Below are 18,985 nucleotides of genomic sequence, written 5' to 3'. Positions count from 1 at the left end.
CTAAATGTCCATCAACAGATAAATGGATAAAGAAGATGTAGTATGTATACACAGTGGAACACTACTCAGCCATAAAAAAAGAATGAAATAATGCCATTTGCAGCAACATGGATGGACCCAGAGAGTATCATACCAAGTGAAGTAAGCCCGACAGAGAAAGACAAATATCATATGATATTGCTTACATGTGCAATCTAAAAAAAAATGATACAAATGAACTTGTATACAAAACAGAAATAGACCCACAGACATAGAAAATAAACTTATGGTTACCAAAGGGGAAGGTAGGGAGAGATAAATTAAGAGTTTGGGATTAACACATATACACTACTATATATAAAACAGATAACCAACAAGGACCTACTGTATAGCACAGAGAACTATACTCAATATTTTGTAATAACCTATAAGGGAAAAGAATCTGAGAAAGAATATACAGATATAGGTATAGATATAGATGTATAACTAAACCACTTTGCTGTACACCTGAAAATAAGACAACATTGTAAATCAACTATATTTCAATAAAAAAATAAAATTTAAAAAAATATTCTTGGTTGAAAACTAAAAAAAGAAAAGAAAATATGACACAAATGAACTTATTTACAAAACAGAAACAGGCTCACAGACATAGAAAACAAACTTATGGTTACCAAAGGGGAAAGGGAGTAGGGGAGGGATAAAGTAGGAGTTTGGGATTAGCAGATACACACTATATACAAAATAGATGAACAAGAAGGTCCAACTGTACAGCACAGGAAACTATATTCCATATCCTATAATAACTCATAATGGAAAAGAATACGAAAAAGAATATGTATATATACGTATAACTGAATTACTCTGCTGATTTAAAAAAGGCAAAAGTTGGGGCTTCCCTGGTGGTGCAGTGGTTGAGAATCTGCCTACTAATGCAGGGGACACAGGTTCAAGCCCTGGTCTGGGAAGATCCCACATGCCGCGGAGCAACTAGGCCCGTGAGCCACAACTACTGAGCCTGTGCGTCTGGAGCCTGTGCTCTGCAACAAGAGAGGCCACGACAGTGAGAGGGCCGTGCACCATGATGAAGAGTGGCCCCCGCTTGACACAACTAGAGAAAGCCCTTGCACAGAAATGAAGACCCAACACAGCCAAAAATAAAATTAATTAAAGTACCCTTAATTTTTAAAAAAAGGCAAAAGTTAATCACTCTGCTGATTGAAAATAACACTGTAAACCAACTATACTTCAATTTAAAAAATTGTTAAAAAATAAAATAAAAAAGTAAATAAATTGTTAAAGTAAGTGGTCTATTTTTAAAGATGTAACAAAATATTTTGCTAATATACTTCTAACATCTCTCTCCTAAGCCTAGGAGCTTCATCTCTGATTTTCCAACAGCCCTGCAGTGGATTGTACCATATTAAAAAGTATCATTAAATTCCTCCACCTTGATTTAAGACAGTACATAAATGTACATAGTGTGTAATTTTTAAGTGGGAGAGGGAGGAGAGGAGAATAAGTAGGTATAATATTTTTTAAAAAATAGATTATTGAAAAGCCAAAAAAGTAGAAGACTGACTTCTACACTTCTTCTAGCTCACTTCAGCAACTGTGTGATAAATACAAACAGCTTATCTATTCTATAATAAGCACTATATAAATCCTAAAACTCTACCATAAGATATTAGCCTTTAGAAGCCAGAAAAATATAGCTATTGCCAGTTAATCTCAAAACTGAGGAAAATTTACAAGAAATATGGTTCAGGCATATTAGAGGTCCTTAATTTTAATGTCCTCATTAACTGAATAACCTATTAGGCCCAATGCCTACTAATCTATGTCATTTGTCACGCTTACATTTATTCCAATATAATTAATACACTGATTCCCCAACAGATAATCTATTCTACATACTGACATCAAAACAATATGGTTTTCAGGAAGTTGGGCAAGAGAAGCAAAGAATGAGTAAGGGATGAATGATGGAGCCAATTTCCCAAGTTTCAGGTAGAATTTGTCACAATCTTTCAAAAAGAAAAGAACTATTGATTGTGTTCCCAAATTATATTATGTGTTGATCAATTCAAGAACAGCCTAATACTGCTGAGAAAACCACAGAATAACAGGATTTGGAATAATTTTTTATTGAAAGGCAAAAGTTAAACATCATATTCCTTAAGAGAACTACCAACAGTAGACATATTAATAGTGTTAGGCACTGTTCCTAATATATCAGGACCTACATTAAAACTCCTGCTAAAGTCTAGAAATGGTCATAACAAATCTTTCAGCCTTACAGCATAAAAGTCAGTTGATAATTTCTTTGTCTAACGCCTAATAAAACTTATTCTTCCAAAATTGTGGAAGAGCTAAGCACAGTCCTCCTATATTATAAAGTTTCCTGTTACAAAGTTGCATGGTTTACACATATGTTATACTTTATTATTGAAAAAAGAATCCTCCTTATAACACCCTCTTTGTTGTAATACTCAACATACTTTGCCTCCAGGCTAGATATATAATGAAAGCAAAATGAATTCAGACAGATTGTTGAGGAAAAAAGCTAGTTTCTTTTTAGTAGCCTTTCTAAAGTCTTTTTTCTTTCCTTGTAGCTTTTCATCATCTCAACGTTTTGTTCCTGCTGAACATTTTCCTTTTCTTTTTACATATTTCCTTTGGTAAATGAAAGATGATAGACTGTTAAAAACCAGTTTGTACTACCTTGGAAGCAAGCACTTTTAATATACAACTCCTGCCTTCCGAAACCTTGTACAAATTTCACGTTTAGGACAATGAACTGTATAGGACTTAATCAACCAGCTGCAAAAAGCTATATGAAATCTTAATTTTCCACTCACACATTTTTATGTTCACAGTCCCCTAAAATCATGAATATAACTTTCCAAATTAGATTTAGGAATACTTTTCAGTTATTGTTTCCGTATTAAATAGTACTGTCTTATTTTAGCAAAGATCTACAAATGCTGCTTTAAAAGGTTCTTATTCACAAATTTCAATGTAAGGAAATTTGGTTTAAAACCACTGTTTATTTTTAACTTAGGCAGAAATACAGTTCAAATATTAATATAAGATGGGACGGGGCTTATTCTGATATGCCAAGCTTAATAATTTCTGATATTCTAAATTAGCCAGAAGTGACTTAAATTATGTACTATATGAAATACTGAAGGTACACATTTTATATCTTTAACGTTTAAGTAAACACACACAATACTACTCTTGCACATAAAGCAAGAGTAGTACTTTATTACTACTAATATTAGAACTCTACTCTCGATAATCTTGAACGTTTTTAAAATTTTTAATAGCAAAAAGATTGGGAAAAAATTGTGGCAGTATAATTTTTAAAATCATCCTACATTTGTTTAACTCTTTTATTTTTGTACTGTCCACATAAAGAATTATATAAGGATGTTTATAGCCTTTATTCATTTTAGTCAAAAACTGGAAACCACCCAAATATCCATCAAAAAGCTAATCTACTTAAAATTCATTTTATATGTAAAACCTCTACACAGAGGACTACTAACGCACTTTGAAAATACCTTTAACATGGTAGTAGTCAACACAACATTTGTTTTTCATATTAAGCATTAACATGTATCTCTACCTTGTGCTTTAGAATTTAAATCTGCAAGCAAGAGTTTCCATGTAGAATGGAAAAGGGTTAATGAATCAACTTAATTCAAGAGAGACTGGGGGTGGGGGGGGAGATTGTTCATTTCCCATGACAATGTATTTTGTAACTGAATTTTTTTAAATGTTGGAACCCTTTATATCACAGTGTCATCTGAATAAAGTAGTTTTATGGTAATCATTTTCCTTCTCAGTTGAGTAAAATATTTAATAGCTTAGTTATTCCACTCTTAAGAAGGGGACCATGATTAAACATATATAGACATCAAAATTGGCTGTCAAATCCTATCAAGACTACCATATTTAACCATCTTCTTGTCAAAGGTAGTTCTGATCACAGACATTCCCATAACACTTTTCCAGCCTTGGCATTCGGCCACCATAAAAGAAAGTACTTTTTTCATACAACACCAAGAAACTTCAAATATTCTTTTTAACCTTTCCCCCTCTTAACCAGAGTAGGCAAGGAGGCATTTAACCACGAAATTTCTATAGCGTATGTATAGAGGGAATCAGAATTCACCTTTCAGGAAAAGTAACAACTTTAAATGATCGTGTAAAAAATGAATTTGCAGAGTACAGGGAACCCTCTTTATAACATTCCCGCAGGAACTAAAGGTTTTATAAAACATAATATACAGGAAGATGCTATTTGAAAGTAACATTGTTTTATGGGTCTTGGACCAGAGATTTTATAAATGAATACCATATATATGAGAAAAACCAGCACAGGATGAGAATCAATACTATCATCCTCCTGATCTTCTGACTTTTCACTGTGGATCCATAAAGGATCTTAAAAACAAATGAGGGAAGTTCTCCAATATTATAAAACACCTATACTTTAATGCTTAAGCAAGGAATGGGAGCAAGCACAGCAAAGGGATTCTTCCACAACATTATTTTCCAACATTTCAACCATATCTATTAGAAAATAGAGGCCGTATGGTTCACTAGTGAGACAAGGGTTATCCAAACATTATTTTTTGATTCCCTATAAGGAAAATAGCATTAATCTTTTATTAGTGCTAACATCCCTACACAGAAAAGCAAGGCTGTGTTCTGGCTGTTCATTCACCCGACTTGAGCATATCAGCTCACTCTCTGGATGGCAATCAAAGAATCCAGACGGCTTTGAGAAGTATAGCCTCTCAGCAACCACATGTGGCCACTAATACATTTCCTTGGCAGACAAGAAAAAGGCTCCAGTTCAGACAATTAGAAGTTATTTGAAGGCTGAGGATCTGATTATCTAGGGTTGCCTCAAGATGAGGCAAAGGTGACTTACTTATTCTTCAATTCACTATTTTCTTTGGCGGGCTTTTTATTCCAAAGAATTCATGAATTTTTATTTATGTGACAATATAATCCCATACAAGCTTATAGAAGTCATTTTATGATTTAAAAAATATTCCACCATGCTCATATATATTATTGGTAAAATCTGTTCGCCTCCTTTACTGACAATTATATTCCCAAACATACTGAACCTTTTATATATAGTATTTTCTTTCCACCTCAGTCACAAACGTGGGACTACTGTGCTGTCAGACCTTTATAATCTATACCATGCCCATATTATGTCTACACTCTGACATTAACCTTTCCTTGATAAAAATTCTATTTTTTTGAAGTTCCATTTGACTGAAAAAATCAAAGTAAAATAAAAGAACTGAAAGAATTAAAGGAAAATGAGCTTTCACAAGGCACAAAAAGAAGAGAGATAAAAGGGTTAAAGAGAAGAAATGTTTTTTAGACTAAATATTAAAGAATTTAAATAATTTTTGAAAAATAAAAACTTTTTGATTTGTGAACATTATCACACTCAAATAATTTTGAATATCACATTTTATGCTGAAAAACATATTAATAACAAAAGAATCAACAATGTATAGCAACACAACCCCAAGTAGATGAAAAAACTGATTATTTCTATTGGTAAGTTTATCTTGTATAAGTGCTGCCTCACTGGCGTATTGAGAAATAATCTGAGCAAAGGTGAATCCAGGAAGCCCAAGTAATCACTTCCATTTTTACCACTATGGTGGTTAACAGTAACTACATGACCCATGCACTGTAGTAGATGTTCAACACATGCTTGTTAAAGAAGAAAACAAAACTCAGAAGTTGGCTAGAATGAGGGCACTGGGCTAACATTTTTTTCGGAAAAATAAAAAATTATTCACAACCTAACAGTTGAGATTTATGTGGGTTTTTTTTGTTTTTTGGGGTCCTTTTTTTGTGGTACATGGGGCTCTCACTGCTGTGGCCTCTCCCGTTGCGCAGCACAGGCTCCGGATGTGCAGGCTCAGCAGCCATGGCTCACGGGCCCAGCCTCTCTGCGGCATGTGGGATCCTCCCGGACCGGGGCACGAACCCGTGTCCCCTGCATCAGCAGGCGGACTCTCAACCACTGCGCCACCAGGGAAGCCCGTGAATAATTTTTTAAGTCCACAAATCAGATAGCTCTGGATTCAAGGCCTCCCTCTGTCCAGGTATGATTTGCAGCAAGACACTTATGGTCTGTGAGCTTCTGTTTCCCAATCTGGGAAATGGTAATTAAGTCACCTATCTTACAGGGTTAAATGCAATAGCACAACATAGAGAAGATAATAAATATTAGCTCTCTCCATATAGTCTTCTCTATAAATAAATATAAAAATTCCTGTTGGAAAATCAAACTACAGAAGACAGAAACATCAAAACTCTGCAAAGGAGAGATCTTTCTAAGCTTAGAACGAATAGAATAAATTGAACAGGAAAGGAATGATTTGACCACATTAAAACACACACACACACATTTTAAAAGCCAAGAACCCACAGTTTAAAAGCCAAGAACAGTCTGGCAAAAAGACGTTCACACCAAGTACAAAGAAATTAATCTGTACTAAATAGCTCAAATAATAGAAATAAAATAAAAGATCATCTATCCAGGAGTCTACCAGAATCATCCAAACAACTGAACTGTTGAATCCAGAAGAATTTTTATAATAAACATCCGTTCATCAAAGCTGGCAATCCAGGGACTACTTTCAAAAAACCCTTTCAAAAATGTAACATTGTGGACTAAATAAACAAATAAATAATTAAATGATAAAAAGAATAGTAAACGTACACCAGCAGCAGTGGAACAGAAGAAGGAACACAACTTCATGCCATAACCTTTGAAAAATGGTGACAATCAAGAAACGTAGATGTTTCCAAGAATCTTCAGGGCTAGACTTAGTGCATTTTTTGAAGGTGCTAAATCCAAACTCCACATAAGGAGGAGGGGTGGTGAGGTTATGAATAAACAAAATTCTGAAACCTTACTAAAACTCCCAAATTTAGGGAAAGACAGATCCAGAAGGGAAATAGACAGCCTGGAGAAATGGAAATGCCCAGAATAACAAAACCTCTACCTTTACCACATTCCCTTTCTATCAGATAAGAAAAACAAATTTTACCATGTTGGTGTTTTTCTGCCAAAAGAAAAACAACAGTAAAGGCCATAGACTGTAAGAATAGCAGCCACACTAAATATCTCCAACAATGATGATGAGGATGGGGAGGGCAAGATGGGCTAGAGAAGCCTCACACATACCCACAAGGGGCCAGAAGGAAAGGACGGGGTGGGAGGAAGAGGGGGAGTGGGGGAGGAAGTCAGCACAGAGAAAATCCAAAGCCGGAGAATACCCTCCCACCTTCCAAGATAACAAGTTAAAGACCATCCAGGTGGAGTAAAAAGTGATCCAAGACGAACAAAACCACAAAAGACAGGGCTGATGCTGGATGGTCCAGTATGGCTGCCACAGCCACAGATACTCCCTGAGCAACATCTAGCCCTCAAAACAGTGTGTCAGAAGGGAAAACAAACTCATCTCTGGTTGGGTAGGAGTAAAGGCAAGGAAAATTCACCAGCACCGTTAAAAAGCAAACTGACCCAGACAGAGTTGACCTGGCTACACTTCAGCAAGATAAAGAGAGACTGCCCTGGCAATTCCACAAACGCACTACAAAGAAAGGCAGGGAGAGAGAGAAAGGGGAAGATAACATATGAAAGACAGGTGAAGAAAAAACAGAACCGAGAATCAGCAGAGGGCATCGATGACTGTCAGAAGTGCTGTCACACATGCTCCCCATCAGTCCCAGAGTACTGATACAGGATACTCCCCATCCACCAGCAGACAGTGTTACCAAAGATCCTGAGGTGTGATTGGACACACCCTATGTGCACCTCAAGACGGCTTTCCGAGAATATAAAATGTGCATAGGTTTAAAATCAATGTGTGAAACTTTTTGCCATTTTAAAGGAAAGGCACGTTACCCTACATTGTTTACTTCCTCACAGCAGGCTGAAAGTGAACTCAAAACCCACAGATAGATACCAAACTCAAATGTTCACACCTCCAACTGCTTTAAATATAGCCCAAATTAGCATATCTTTACCCATTTAGAGTGTACGTTCTTTGCATAGCCTGCGAAACTGCACCTAACATCTGCTAGCCACACATAAGACAAATCCTGGGGCTCTAAAAGGCTCCAAGCCATGGCTGCCCTTCACAGCTCCCTGACAGAGACTCACAATCCTGCATCTGAGCAACTTCACCTAGACACAGAAGCCCCACTCGAACTTCCGCCTCCCCTGGGAGTTTCCTTGCCCTCTTCCCCTTCTGGGTGGTGGTCCTGTGTCACCGTCTCTGGAAGATCGCCTGCTGCAAGGGACTTGCCCTCATAAGAAATCCTGTCAAAGCACCACCCAAAAACAGCTCATTGTGTGCTACTGCCATCTCATAGTCTTTTTCCTTGACCAGCTCTGAAATCCTCACACTCACCACAGTTAATTATTCACTGATATTCCCCCGAAGATCCACCCCTCCCCACTCTCAATCTTATTTGTAAAAGGAGAATTCACTACACCTTCAGCAAAAGGAACTCTAGCCCAAGTGTAATCACACTACCTTGGTGAGAGTAACAGTTCAGAGATGCCCAACCAGAGCCACTGAATTGGGAAGAGACTTTTGCTGAGCCTTCTGGGAGGAAGGCAGGCACTTTTTCACATGGACTAGAATCTGAGAAGTAAAATTTAGAGCTGCTATAGCCATCTTGTAACCAGGGGGAAATAGCCTGTCCAAGGATACGGAAGCAAGAGATGAAAAGAGAGAAACCAGATCTGATCACGTTGAAGGCCCAGATGATGAAAGCCAGTAAATTTCATACTCTTGTTTAAGCCAACTGTCAACTGCAATCAAAAGAATTCTCAGTTGTACCAAAGGCAAGATTCAAAAGAGAAAAGAAGCACATCCAGTGGAAAAGCAGAATTGTGGCCTATACAGAAATTGGGAAGTTTTGGGGTTTGATGGCAACATTTTTTAAGTCTTGAGTTGTCTATTACCAGGGAAGCTCAAAATATAAATACTCTCATGAAAAACAAAAATTTATGATCAAGAAAATTAATTTTAAAAATTAGAGCAGACTATACATAACAATACTGTGTTATATGATTTTAAATCTGTTAAGAGATACAAATATCAGATCATTCTATTGTACACGTGAAGCTAATATAATGTTGTATGTCAATTATACCTCAATTTTTAAAAATCTATTTAAAAAGTAGATTTCGTGTTAATTTTTCTTACCACAGTAAAATTATAGATAGATAGATAGTTAGATTGAATGAATAAATAAATAAATGGAAGATAAATATAAAAAATAAGAGCAAAGAAGCAAAATGTTGGAGAAAGTTAAAAATTGAATAAAGAACCAGGTGATGGTGATAATCACTACTGAAGTATTATAGAGCCTTTTTTTAATAAACCACAATTCATTATGAAGAGACGGCAATAATTCAACATGGACTAAAAAGCACAAATTATGTAATGGGAAAAAGTTTTAAGGAACAAAACTGGCCCATCATAATCTAGTGTAATTTTTCAAATAAAAATGTATTCAAGTTCAATTTTTCAACAAAATATCATGGAAGGCATTTTGTTCATCAGATCAAGATTTCATCTTGTGCCCTCGAAGATTCCTCAAAGACTTTATAATCTTTCTACTCTGAGAAACTAGTACAGTGCCTGGGCATTCAGAAGATTCTCAGTAAATGGGCATTGGATGGATGGAGGGAGGGAGGGAGGGATGGATGGATGGATGGATGGATGGATGAATGAATGGATGGACGGACAGACACACAGAGAGAGATGATGCAATTACCACACTTGCTCTAGTCCCTGAAAGTTCCCGTACATCTCCAACAAATCAACTATTTCTTCCCACTGTCCTTGTCACACATTTGAAAGGTTCCTATACATTATAAGGTTCATCAACCTGTCTCAGCCCTACAGGATAAATTTTGGGTAATTGAGGATGCAACTTACTATAGGGTCTATAAGTCACATTATGAGTAAAGGAAATTCTAGCTCAAATTTATCTTGATAGTAGCAAGATACATTACATAGACTACACAAAGTATCATATTTTACCAAACTAGGTATACACAGTTGCTGACCTTAAAACAATAATGTTCCTTCTTCATTCCATCACTGGGTTTTTGTCAGTAAACATTAATGATGTTCTTTTCCAAATACTATTCTGAAATGGCAAGCTTATCTTAATTAGGTAAAGTATCATGTCAAAAACCATTGGAAGGGGCCTCCCTGGTGGCGCAGTGGTTGAGAGTCCGCCTGCCGATGCAGGGGACGCGGGTTCGTGCCCCGGTCCGGGAAGATCCCACATGCCGCGGAGCGGCTGGGCCCATGAGCCATGGCTGCTGAGCCTGTGCGTCCAGAGCCTGTGCTCCACAACGGGAGAGGCCACAACAGTGAGAGGCCCGCATAACGCAAAAATAAATAAATAAATAAAATTAAATTAAAAAAAAAAAAACAAAAAACCATTGGAAGTTGTAGTGACACAGTGAAACAAAAGCAGAGGAAAATCCGGCAGACATATCACTTGTTCCTTTTTTCAAAAACAAGTAGAATTCAAATTCCCAAACAAAACAAATAACACCAATTTTAGTAACATATTTTTAAATCAATTCAAATCCACCTTTTCAAAATTGATTTAGTATATTTTCAAACTATAATTTGATTGTCCATACTTATGTCACTCACTAAATTTTGCAAGCATTAATTTGTCAATAGTATAAAAAGCATAGATAAACTACCATATTTACAAAAACCCAGAGTCACATGTTCCTTCGAAAAAGCGGCTTAGATTAAAATCAAAGAAACTATAAACATTTTAAACTTCAAACACATCTTCCACACCCCTCTGTAAAAAAAAAAAAAGCCCAATATAGCCACTAATATCACACATTTCAATCATTTCCCACTAAAAAGTATAATATGGAAAGAATTTTTATTTAAATTCTGGAATGGCATGTAGTAGTTTGAATAATGGAAGCTACTAGGCAAATATTCTTCAAGTAGTTCATAAAACTAGATTTCCTATTTCTTTGGCACTTTTTTCTCATTAATAGACATTGCAACATAGCTTGAGGTAAAACCAAAACTTACGGCATCAAATAAATGCACCTTTGAGTTTTTGCAAATGTATAAAGGGTATTTTTGAAAGGTTTTCTCAACAAGCAAGCAAACAAAAAGAGGTTAGAAAAACACAGTAATTACTCTTTTGCTAATTTCAAATAATATATTACCTCCACACACATATAAACTCTGATTATTTTAGGGGGTACTTTTCTTATAAACCAAAGTACCAACCAAAGAAATGAAATTGAGAAAGCAAATATCTGACCCAGAAATTACCCAACATGTTTTCCATAATCTGTGCAGAACCAAAGTTATGCACCATCTTTAGCCAAACCAAGTACACATCTTTCTGATTGGAAAGTTTTTTCCTGAATCAGGGAGAAAGCAAATTTACTCATAGCCTAGATAGCCCAGTTTAGTATGGTTAATGCCAAAAGATTCTAGAAGCAGAGAGCCTGGGTTGGAATCCCTCCTCTACCATTTACTAAGTATATCTTAAGTTACTCAACCTATAAAGCCCTTAGGACAGTGCCTGGTACAGAATAAGCACTCAGTAGATGCAGGGTGGCAGCAAACCTCTAGATCTCTGCAACTTGGCATCGGTTGGGAGACTGTCAGAAATTCAAACTCTCAGGTTCAATTCCAGACTTACAGAGCTAGAACCTACAATTTTATCATGATCCCTTTACGATTTGGATACAAATTAAAATTTGAAAAGAACAGTTAGAAAGCATTTTTACATTATATTCTGAGATGTTACCTATAATAATTAATTTTTTTAATTAATTTTTTAAATTAATTTAATTAAGACCCACTCCATTGCTCTTCTGAAGTTACATTTATTTTTAGTAAAAGGCAAAGTATTATTTGGGATAAAAATTCCTCCGTTAGTGATTTTTTACCATACCTCTGTATTCAAAGGGAGACCCAACTAAAGCCCAAGGTTGTAGAGGACTGCCATCTAGTGGTAGTTCATTCTGATACACATACAAAATAAACTCCCTCTGCCTATCAGTACTTTAAACACATTTGTTTAAAATGCTGCTAGGTTTTCTTTTTGCTTAATTCCTTTCTTGAGGACTACTGACACGATTACCCAACTTAATAATTCCACAAGAAGACATCTTAAATACAGAGGAAGGTAGAAGACAAAAATTTTTCAATTTCCTTTTTTAAACTCAAATCAAAAAAAAAAAACTCAGATCAAGCAATCAAGCCTAGGGAAGTTTTCAGATTAAAAGACTGACCCGCTCTCTCCTGTAAAGGTGCACATCAGACACACTAGCAGCATCAGGCTTAGAAAATAGGCTTTCTTTTAAAATGTGCATTTCTTGGGGTGACTTCTACTTTCTTCTTCCTAAGTTCTGTATTTTTACAATATATTTATATAGTTTGCAGGGGTGCTTTTTTGAGAAAAAAGTATTTTGTAACCTTCTGACTCAATAACTCCACTTCTACATTCTATCCTAGGAAAATAATAAGAAACATGGGCAAAGATTTATATTCAAAGATGTTCATTTCAGCAAACCAAACAATCTCAACAGCTTCATAATAACCCACTGAATCTATGCATCAAAACTTACTTAATCATTCTCCTCTGTTACTCATTTAGATCACTTCTAATTTCTCTATATTACAAATAAATATATGTATATACAAAAGGAAGGAAGGGAGGACAAAGAGGAAGGAAATAATTAAATATATGGCAATTTGATATGACTTTTTCACATCTTGGATCACTCCTAATATACATTCCCGTAAACCACATATCAGCATTCAAGAACATTTTCACAGTTCTTAACAGCCAACCTGCTTTATAAGAGTACTGTAAAATTTTACATGGCCACAAGCCATGTAGGATGTACAGACTGTACTATCACCTCTCTAGCAGCAAGTTTTATCCCATGGATAATTTTTTAACAGTTTTATAATTAAGATATAATTTACTTACCACCCCTTAAAAGTATACAAAACTCAGTAGTTTTCAGTGTATTTATAGAGCTGTGCAACCATCACCATAATCTAATTTGAGTTCATTTTCATCATCCCAAAAAGGAACCTTGTAACCATTAGCAGTAACTCCCTATTCCCCGTGCCAATCCCCCCAAAAGGCTAATTTTTACTACCTCACCACCCCATTACTTTTTCATGTTTCCTTTTAGGTACCTCAATGATATTATGCAAGTGTTTCAAACCCATGAAAAAGAATAATTGCTTCTGCTACTCGTATATCTCTCTGTTTCAAATTGGGATATATCCTGCTTAACCATAGGAAAGTAAGATACACTATAATCGCCTCTTGTTTTTTCAAAAGGTACAAATATAAGCCATAATTTAAGAACTAAGAGAAGATATATAAGTACAAAGTTACCTATTCTTTTCAAAACTAGTAGCAACTCTAATTACTTTGAAAGTCCATTACTGAATATAGCAAAAATGTCACACAAAAGCAAGGAATTTCTTTTTTATTTAATTTAGTTAAAACTTTATTTTAACTGGGTTAACTTGATCTGGTAATAAAACTAAAAGTACAGTGCAATCAATGTAAGATAACATTTGACATGTGATCTAAAGAATTGTCTTGTTAAAAATAGGGCTTCCCTGGTGGCACAGTGGTTGGGAATCTGCCTGCTAATGCAGGGGACAGAGGTTCGAGCCCTGGTCCTGGAAGATCCCACATGCCTTGGAGCAACTAAGCCCATGCACCACAGCTACTGAGCCTGCGCTCTAGAGCCCGCGAGCCACAACTACTGAGCCCGCGAGCCACAACTGCTGAAGCCCGCACACCTAGAGCCCGTGCTCCACAGCAGGAGAGGCCACTGCAATGAAAAGCCTGCGTACCGCAGCAAAGAGTGGCCCCCGCTCGCCGCAACAAGAGAAAGCCTGCGCACAGCAACAAAGACCCAACACAACCAAAATTAAATATAATAAAAAATAAATAAATTTTAAAATAAATAAATAAATAAATGTCTTGAGGCTACCAAAAAATAAAAACTTACTTTCATTTAGCCAAAGCACTTTTTCCTCATATAATAACTTTTTTTACTCCAGATGTATAGAATTTAGCCATTTTTCTTTTGGGGATTTAGTAGGGGAAAGAAAATTGAAAATAGTTAATTAAACAGGGGAGAACTAGGTCCCCCGATCATATCAAACATTTTTTTAAAGAACAGTAGAAATCAGTTCTAACAGCTGAAGTTGGGAGGGGACACCTCACAGAAGTTAGCCTCTCATCAAATTTTACCTTTTTCTCTCCTCTCTTCATCTAACTCTAGACATCTCCTATATTCTTCAAATAATCCAAACGTTCCTGTTACTCAAGGTAAGCAATACTGCAATCCAGCAAAGTGTTTTGTCTCATATCACTTTAATTATACAAAATGTTTATTTGTACATTACCACCCAAAATATTCTTGCCTTTACCTCTATATATGAAAAAAGTGAGTTCACATGAGTGAAGGATGCTTCCAAAATAAAGGCATTTTTGTGTCACTAAAGCAAAATCTAACACAGGTAGCCTACTTTTTATTAACAGTTAAACAATAAACTCATAAAAACTTGAGCCCAAAGAGAGCTATATTATAAAATCCCTAGTTACATGTTCATCAGGTGCCACACACACACACACACACACACACACAATCACACAGGTGTCGACACCTGGCTTCCTATCCTCATTTCAGCACCAGCAGCTCCTCTATCGTCCTGTCACAGTGAAGTGAGAGGAGTTGGGTTGTAAATTATTCTCTCACACCAAGAGCAACAGTATACACAAGCAAGCACCAAGCCCAGGTAACTCAGAAGCTCTGGAACTAGGGTGGTAGACCTTGTGCTAATTAGAAAGAGATACCACAAGGGTAGGAGAAACCCAGCCTCACTGAGCCAGTACTTCATAAAGGTAATGCCTTTGTGAAATCTAGGAAAGGCACCCTTCCTCTGGGGATGCTTATTCCAGGCCAGAGCACATGGCTTGATGAGCAGGATCAGGTCTGCATTTCAGTCTCCACATGCCCCTGGTCCAGGTGCCCTGGTTTAGAAACAATCCGCACAACCCTGTACAGTGGCCCTGGAGGTGGATTAGGTGGAGACAGGGGTCTACAGCTTCACCCTGCCTATACCCTGCCTAAGTAGAGCGGGGACCCCCATCAGTGAAGAGATCAACCCCTTCTTCCACTGAGAGAGGCAGGCACACAGTTCCACCACAGAAAAGCTCAATTTCAGTCAGCTCACGTTATAAAAGACAAAATGTAAAGAAAAGACAGTTTTAGAAATGTCTCTGTAGACCACATAAAAAGTGCTGGTTATATGAAAATCAAACACATTCAATGTTTAAAGTTTTCTTTTTTTATTACTTTGCCCAAGTATTTGAATATAAAGGTTTCAATAAAATGTTTAACTCTCTCTAAGATTCATACCACACAATTCTCCATTTTTATATGGCCAAATATTCTGGTCCTTACAATAGCACACTCATGATTAAATGCAAATTACCTTTTACACCACCAAATGATCCATAAGTCATATTGCAGGCTGTTCTCTGAAGATTATGTTCATACATCAATTTGATCTGATACTGGGTCCCATGTTCCACATTACCCAAGCTTCCTAAAAATAAAAAAAAAAGACTGCTTTGTATTTGTTTACATTAAAACATATTAATATCTTCTCATCCTCTTACCAATTCCAAGTAATTCAATTTCAGTGAAATTTAAAATAGCAAAGCACTAAAACATGAGTATTATGAACAATTAGCATACTGATGACACAGAATGCCAGCACAGTTAAAACAATTTAAGTCTCAGCTAGATTATACCAATAGATGAAATACTACCCTGGGTGACATTTTGTTATCTATGTCCATTATGTCTGAGTAAAGTGTAATTATTTAAACAACAACAAAATCCTCCAATTTCAGTTCTGAAATAAATGAGGTTAAGTTCCCTGCATTTATAACAATGATAGACCAAAGACATGAATCAAAGTGTCTAAGAAAAAAATTCCCCACACTTTCAAGCAATTCAATTTTCTGTCCCAACTCTCAAAATATTCAAGCCCCTAATACATTATGTTCTAATTTAATAGAGAGATCTAAAGCTTCTCTCAGCGAGTAAATAGGACAATATGTTTTCTTTGAAGTCTGCCAAGAAGAATCTCCTTCAAAGCAAAGAAAAATACTTTCCCTGCATTTAGTAGATCATATGTGCTACAATCACTTTGTAGTTCATTCCAAATGAGAAAAGATTCTTTATCCACATTTTACTCTCTAGTTGTTAGGCTTTCTAGAGTATATGCAGTTAGAGCTATATCCTAGTGATCAGGCAAGAACATTATGATTAAAAGAGGTGTTAGAAAGAAAAATGATTCCAAATGTAACATTTTCCATTAAGAAGCATCTCTGTCATTCGTTCAAAAATGCAAAAGTTAGAAGAAAAACTTAAAATATCACAAAGCAAATGAAATAGTCCCAAACTGGATAATATTAGATGATTAAAACAATCTAAATATAGGGGCTTCCCTGGTGGCACAGTGGTTAAGAATCTGCCTGCCAATGCAAGGGACACAGGTTCGAGCCCTGGCCTGGGAAGATCCCACATGCCGCGGAGCAACGAAGCCCATGTGCCACAACTACTGAGCCTGTGCTCTAGAGCCCACAAGCTACAACTACTGAGCCCATGTGCCACAACTACTGAAGAAAGCCTGCGCACAGTAACAAAGACCCAAAACAGCCAAAAATAAATAAATAATAATAATAATAAATTTATTTTTAAAAAATCTAAATATATGTTTGTATGTATGTATGTATATACATATTTATACATGTGCATTTATTTGTTGTTTTTTGTCCAGAAGGATTCACCAATGTACACGGAGGTTGTAAGAAGTATTTCTACTTCCACTTTACAACTGAGGCACCTTAAGTTTAAAAAAAAATTCAATAAATTTCCCCCAAAATCACAAAGCTGATAAAGTACACAGTACTCAAACTAGGTCTTCAGAGCCAGCACTATATATCCTGGTACCTGGTTGTCTATCATTTAACAACTTTCAGGGAACCTAGTAAGCCAATGACAATTTCCAAAATTAAAAAAAAAAAAAAAGCAGCATCAAAAATATGTTATTTCCTGGGGATGGATGAACTGGGAGTTTGGGGTTAACAGATGCAAACTATTATATATAGAATGGATAAACAACAAGGTCCTACTGTATAGCACAGGGAACTATATTCAATATCCTGTGATAAACCATAATGGAAAAGAATATAAAAAAAGAATGTGTGTGTGTATAGATAGATAGATAGATAGATAACTGAATCACTTTGCTGTACAGCAGAAATTAACACAACATTGTAAATCAACTATACTTCAGTATAATATATATATGTTATTTTCACCTCCACCTTTCTCTCCCTGGCTTTCTCTTCCTCATTTGGAAGGTGGAGGGTTGAAAGAGAAAAACTAACAGGCAAGGATTTCTTGGAGGAGAACCACTTCTACTCAGATCTATGCCCCTGAAAATGCTAACAACTCACATACCAATATAGTAAAAAAACAAAGAGAAAGACTCAAATTTGCCAGCTAACCCTGATATAGGAGATGAAAGCTTTCTGGAACCTAAATGGTAGTAAAATCAGTAAGGTCCAGAGAAACTGGTGGTAATCACAACCATACCAGCCACACGGGCAAAAACAAAAAACAAAAACTCTAAAAACATAACTCACAGCATTGACCTAAGGACAGTTCTATCCTCTAAGAAACCAGAAAAAAAAAGATCCAAGAAACTTTTGGTTTGTCCCTACTGAAATTCCAAATTTCATTCTGCACCTAAAACCAGATGGACCCCTCCGAGTAAGGAATGCACTTACGCATGCCTGCTAGCCAAAAGGTCAGTGAACACAAGGGTCAGCAGTCAATATTTAAACAAACTTGCATGAAATGACATTAGGATCTATGTCTTGAAAAAGCTGCAAATGCATTGGTAAGTTTTTAAATTTCAAGTGATAGCACTTTAAAATGTAATAGTGCACCTATGGAGAACAAAAGACAATTTATCTTCCTTCAGTACTAACTTGGAATAAAGGTAGTACCTGAAAACCTAAAAACTCTGATCACTTGTTTTCTAGAGGAGCATTGATGACGTAAGATTAAAATTACTTACATAGGTTTTGTCCTTGAATATAGAGACTGAATACAGTAAATGTATATCTATAATAATAGTCTATATATAGCTAAAGTTAATATAAAGTTTCATCAACTAGAAAGTAAATGGATATTAGAACATTTATGCTGATGGTCTTATTTAAACAAGATCTAATTTAAACAAAATAATTCTCTGGACAATCAAAGGTCACCTTGAAAACAGGTTTTGGTGTAATTTTAGAAATCTAATGATGTTAAATGAAATAAAAGCCATTACAGAGTAAGTTAAAAGGTTCATTGTATTAAATAACCAAATTAGATTATATAACCCTGTCAAAAGTAAAGAGACATCTTTTTGCCCTCTCACGGCAAATATTAAAATTCTATAAATATGTCAAATGCTTAGTAAGTACAAAATTTTTAGAAAAGAATATTTAAAAGAACATAATCAGTATGGCTTAAGCTCACACATCTGTAACCATTTACTCAGAAACTGAGGCCCATCAGGAAGGAATCTGAGATGCCATGTGATGCTTTTCCTTTACCAGAGTATGATAAGATGGGCTAAGTTCAGGTCAGCAAGACCCTGCTGTTTCTCTATATTAAGCCTGCATTTAATGACATATCACCCCCCCCCAAAAAAAGTCAGCACACTAGCCTCTGATTATTAAGAGTTGTTTGCTATATCCAGGAGGTCTCCTCTAATTTGCCTCAAATATTTTTTAGGAGCACATTAGCGCA

The 18,985-nt window shown here is 36.0% G+C and overlaps 1 protein-coding gene across 8 annotated transcripts in view; it reads right to left on the bottom strand.

Annotated features, from left to right (window-relative positions):
- Nucleotides 1-18,985, bottom strand: part of BBS9 (Bardet-Biedl syndrome 9) — a 483,985-nt gene that overhangs the window by 441,914 nt on the left and 23,086 nt on the right. For all 8 annotated transcript variants that reach the window (XM_060108887.1, XM_060108894.1, XM_060108892.1 and 5 more), the window contains one exon: nucleotides 15,600-15,713. In XM_060108887.1, coding sequence (XP_059964870.1) covers nucleotides 15,600-15,713 — 114 coding nt within the window. The remainder of the gene's footprint in view (nucleotides 1-15,599; nucleotides 15,714-18,985) is intronic.

This window comes from Mesoplodon densirostris, chromosome 9 (genome assembly GCF_025265405.1).
Source record: "Mesoplodon densirostris isolate mMesDen1 chromosome 9, mMesDen1 primary haplotype, whole genome shotgun sequence".
NCBI lineage: Eukaryota > Metazoa > Chordata > Mammalia > Artiodactyla > Ziphiidae > Mesoplodon > Mesoplodon densirostris.
Note: the sequence above shows the minus strand (reverse complement) of the source record. Positions and strands in the feature narration are given on the sequence as shown.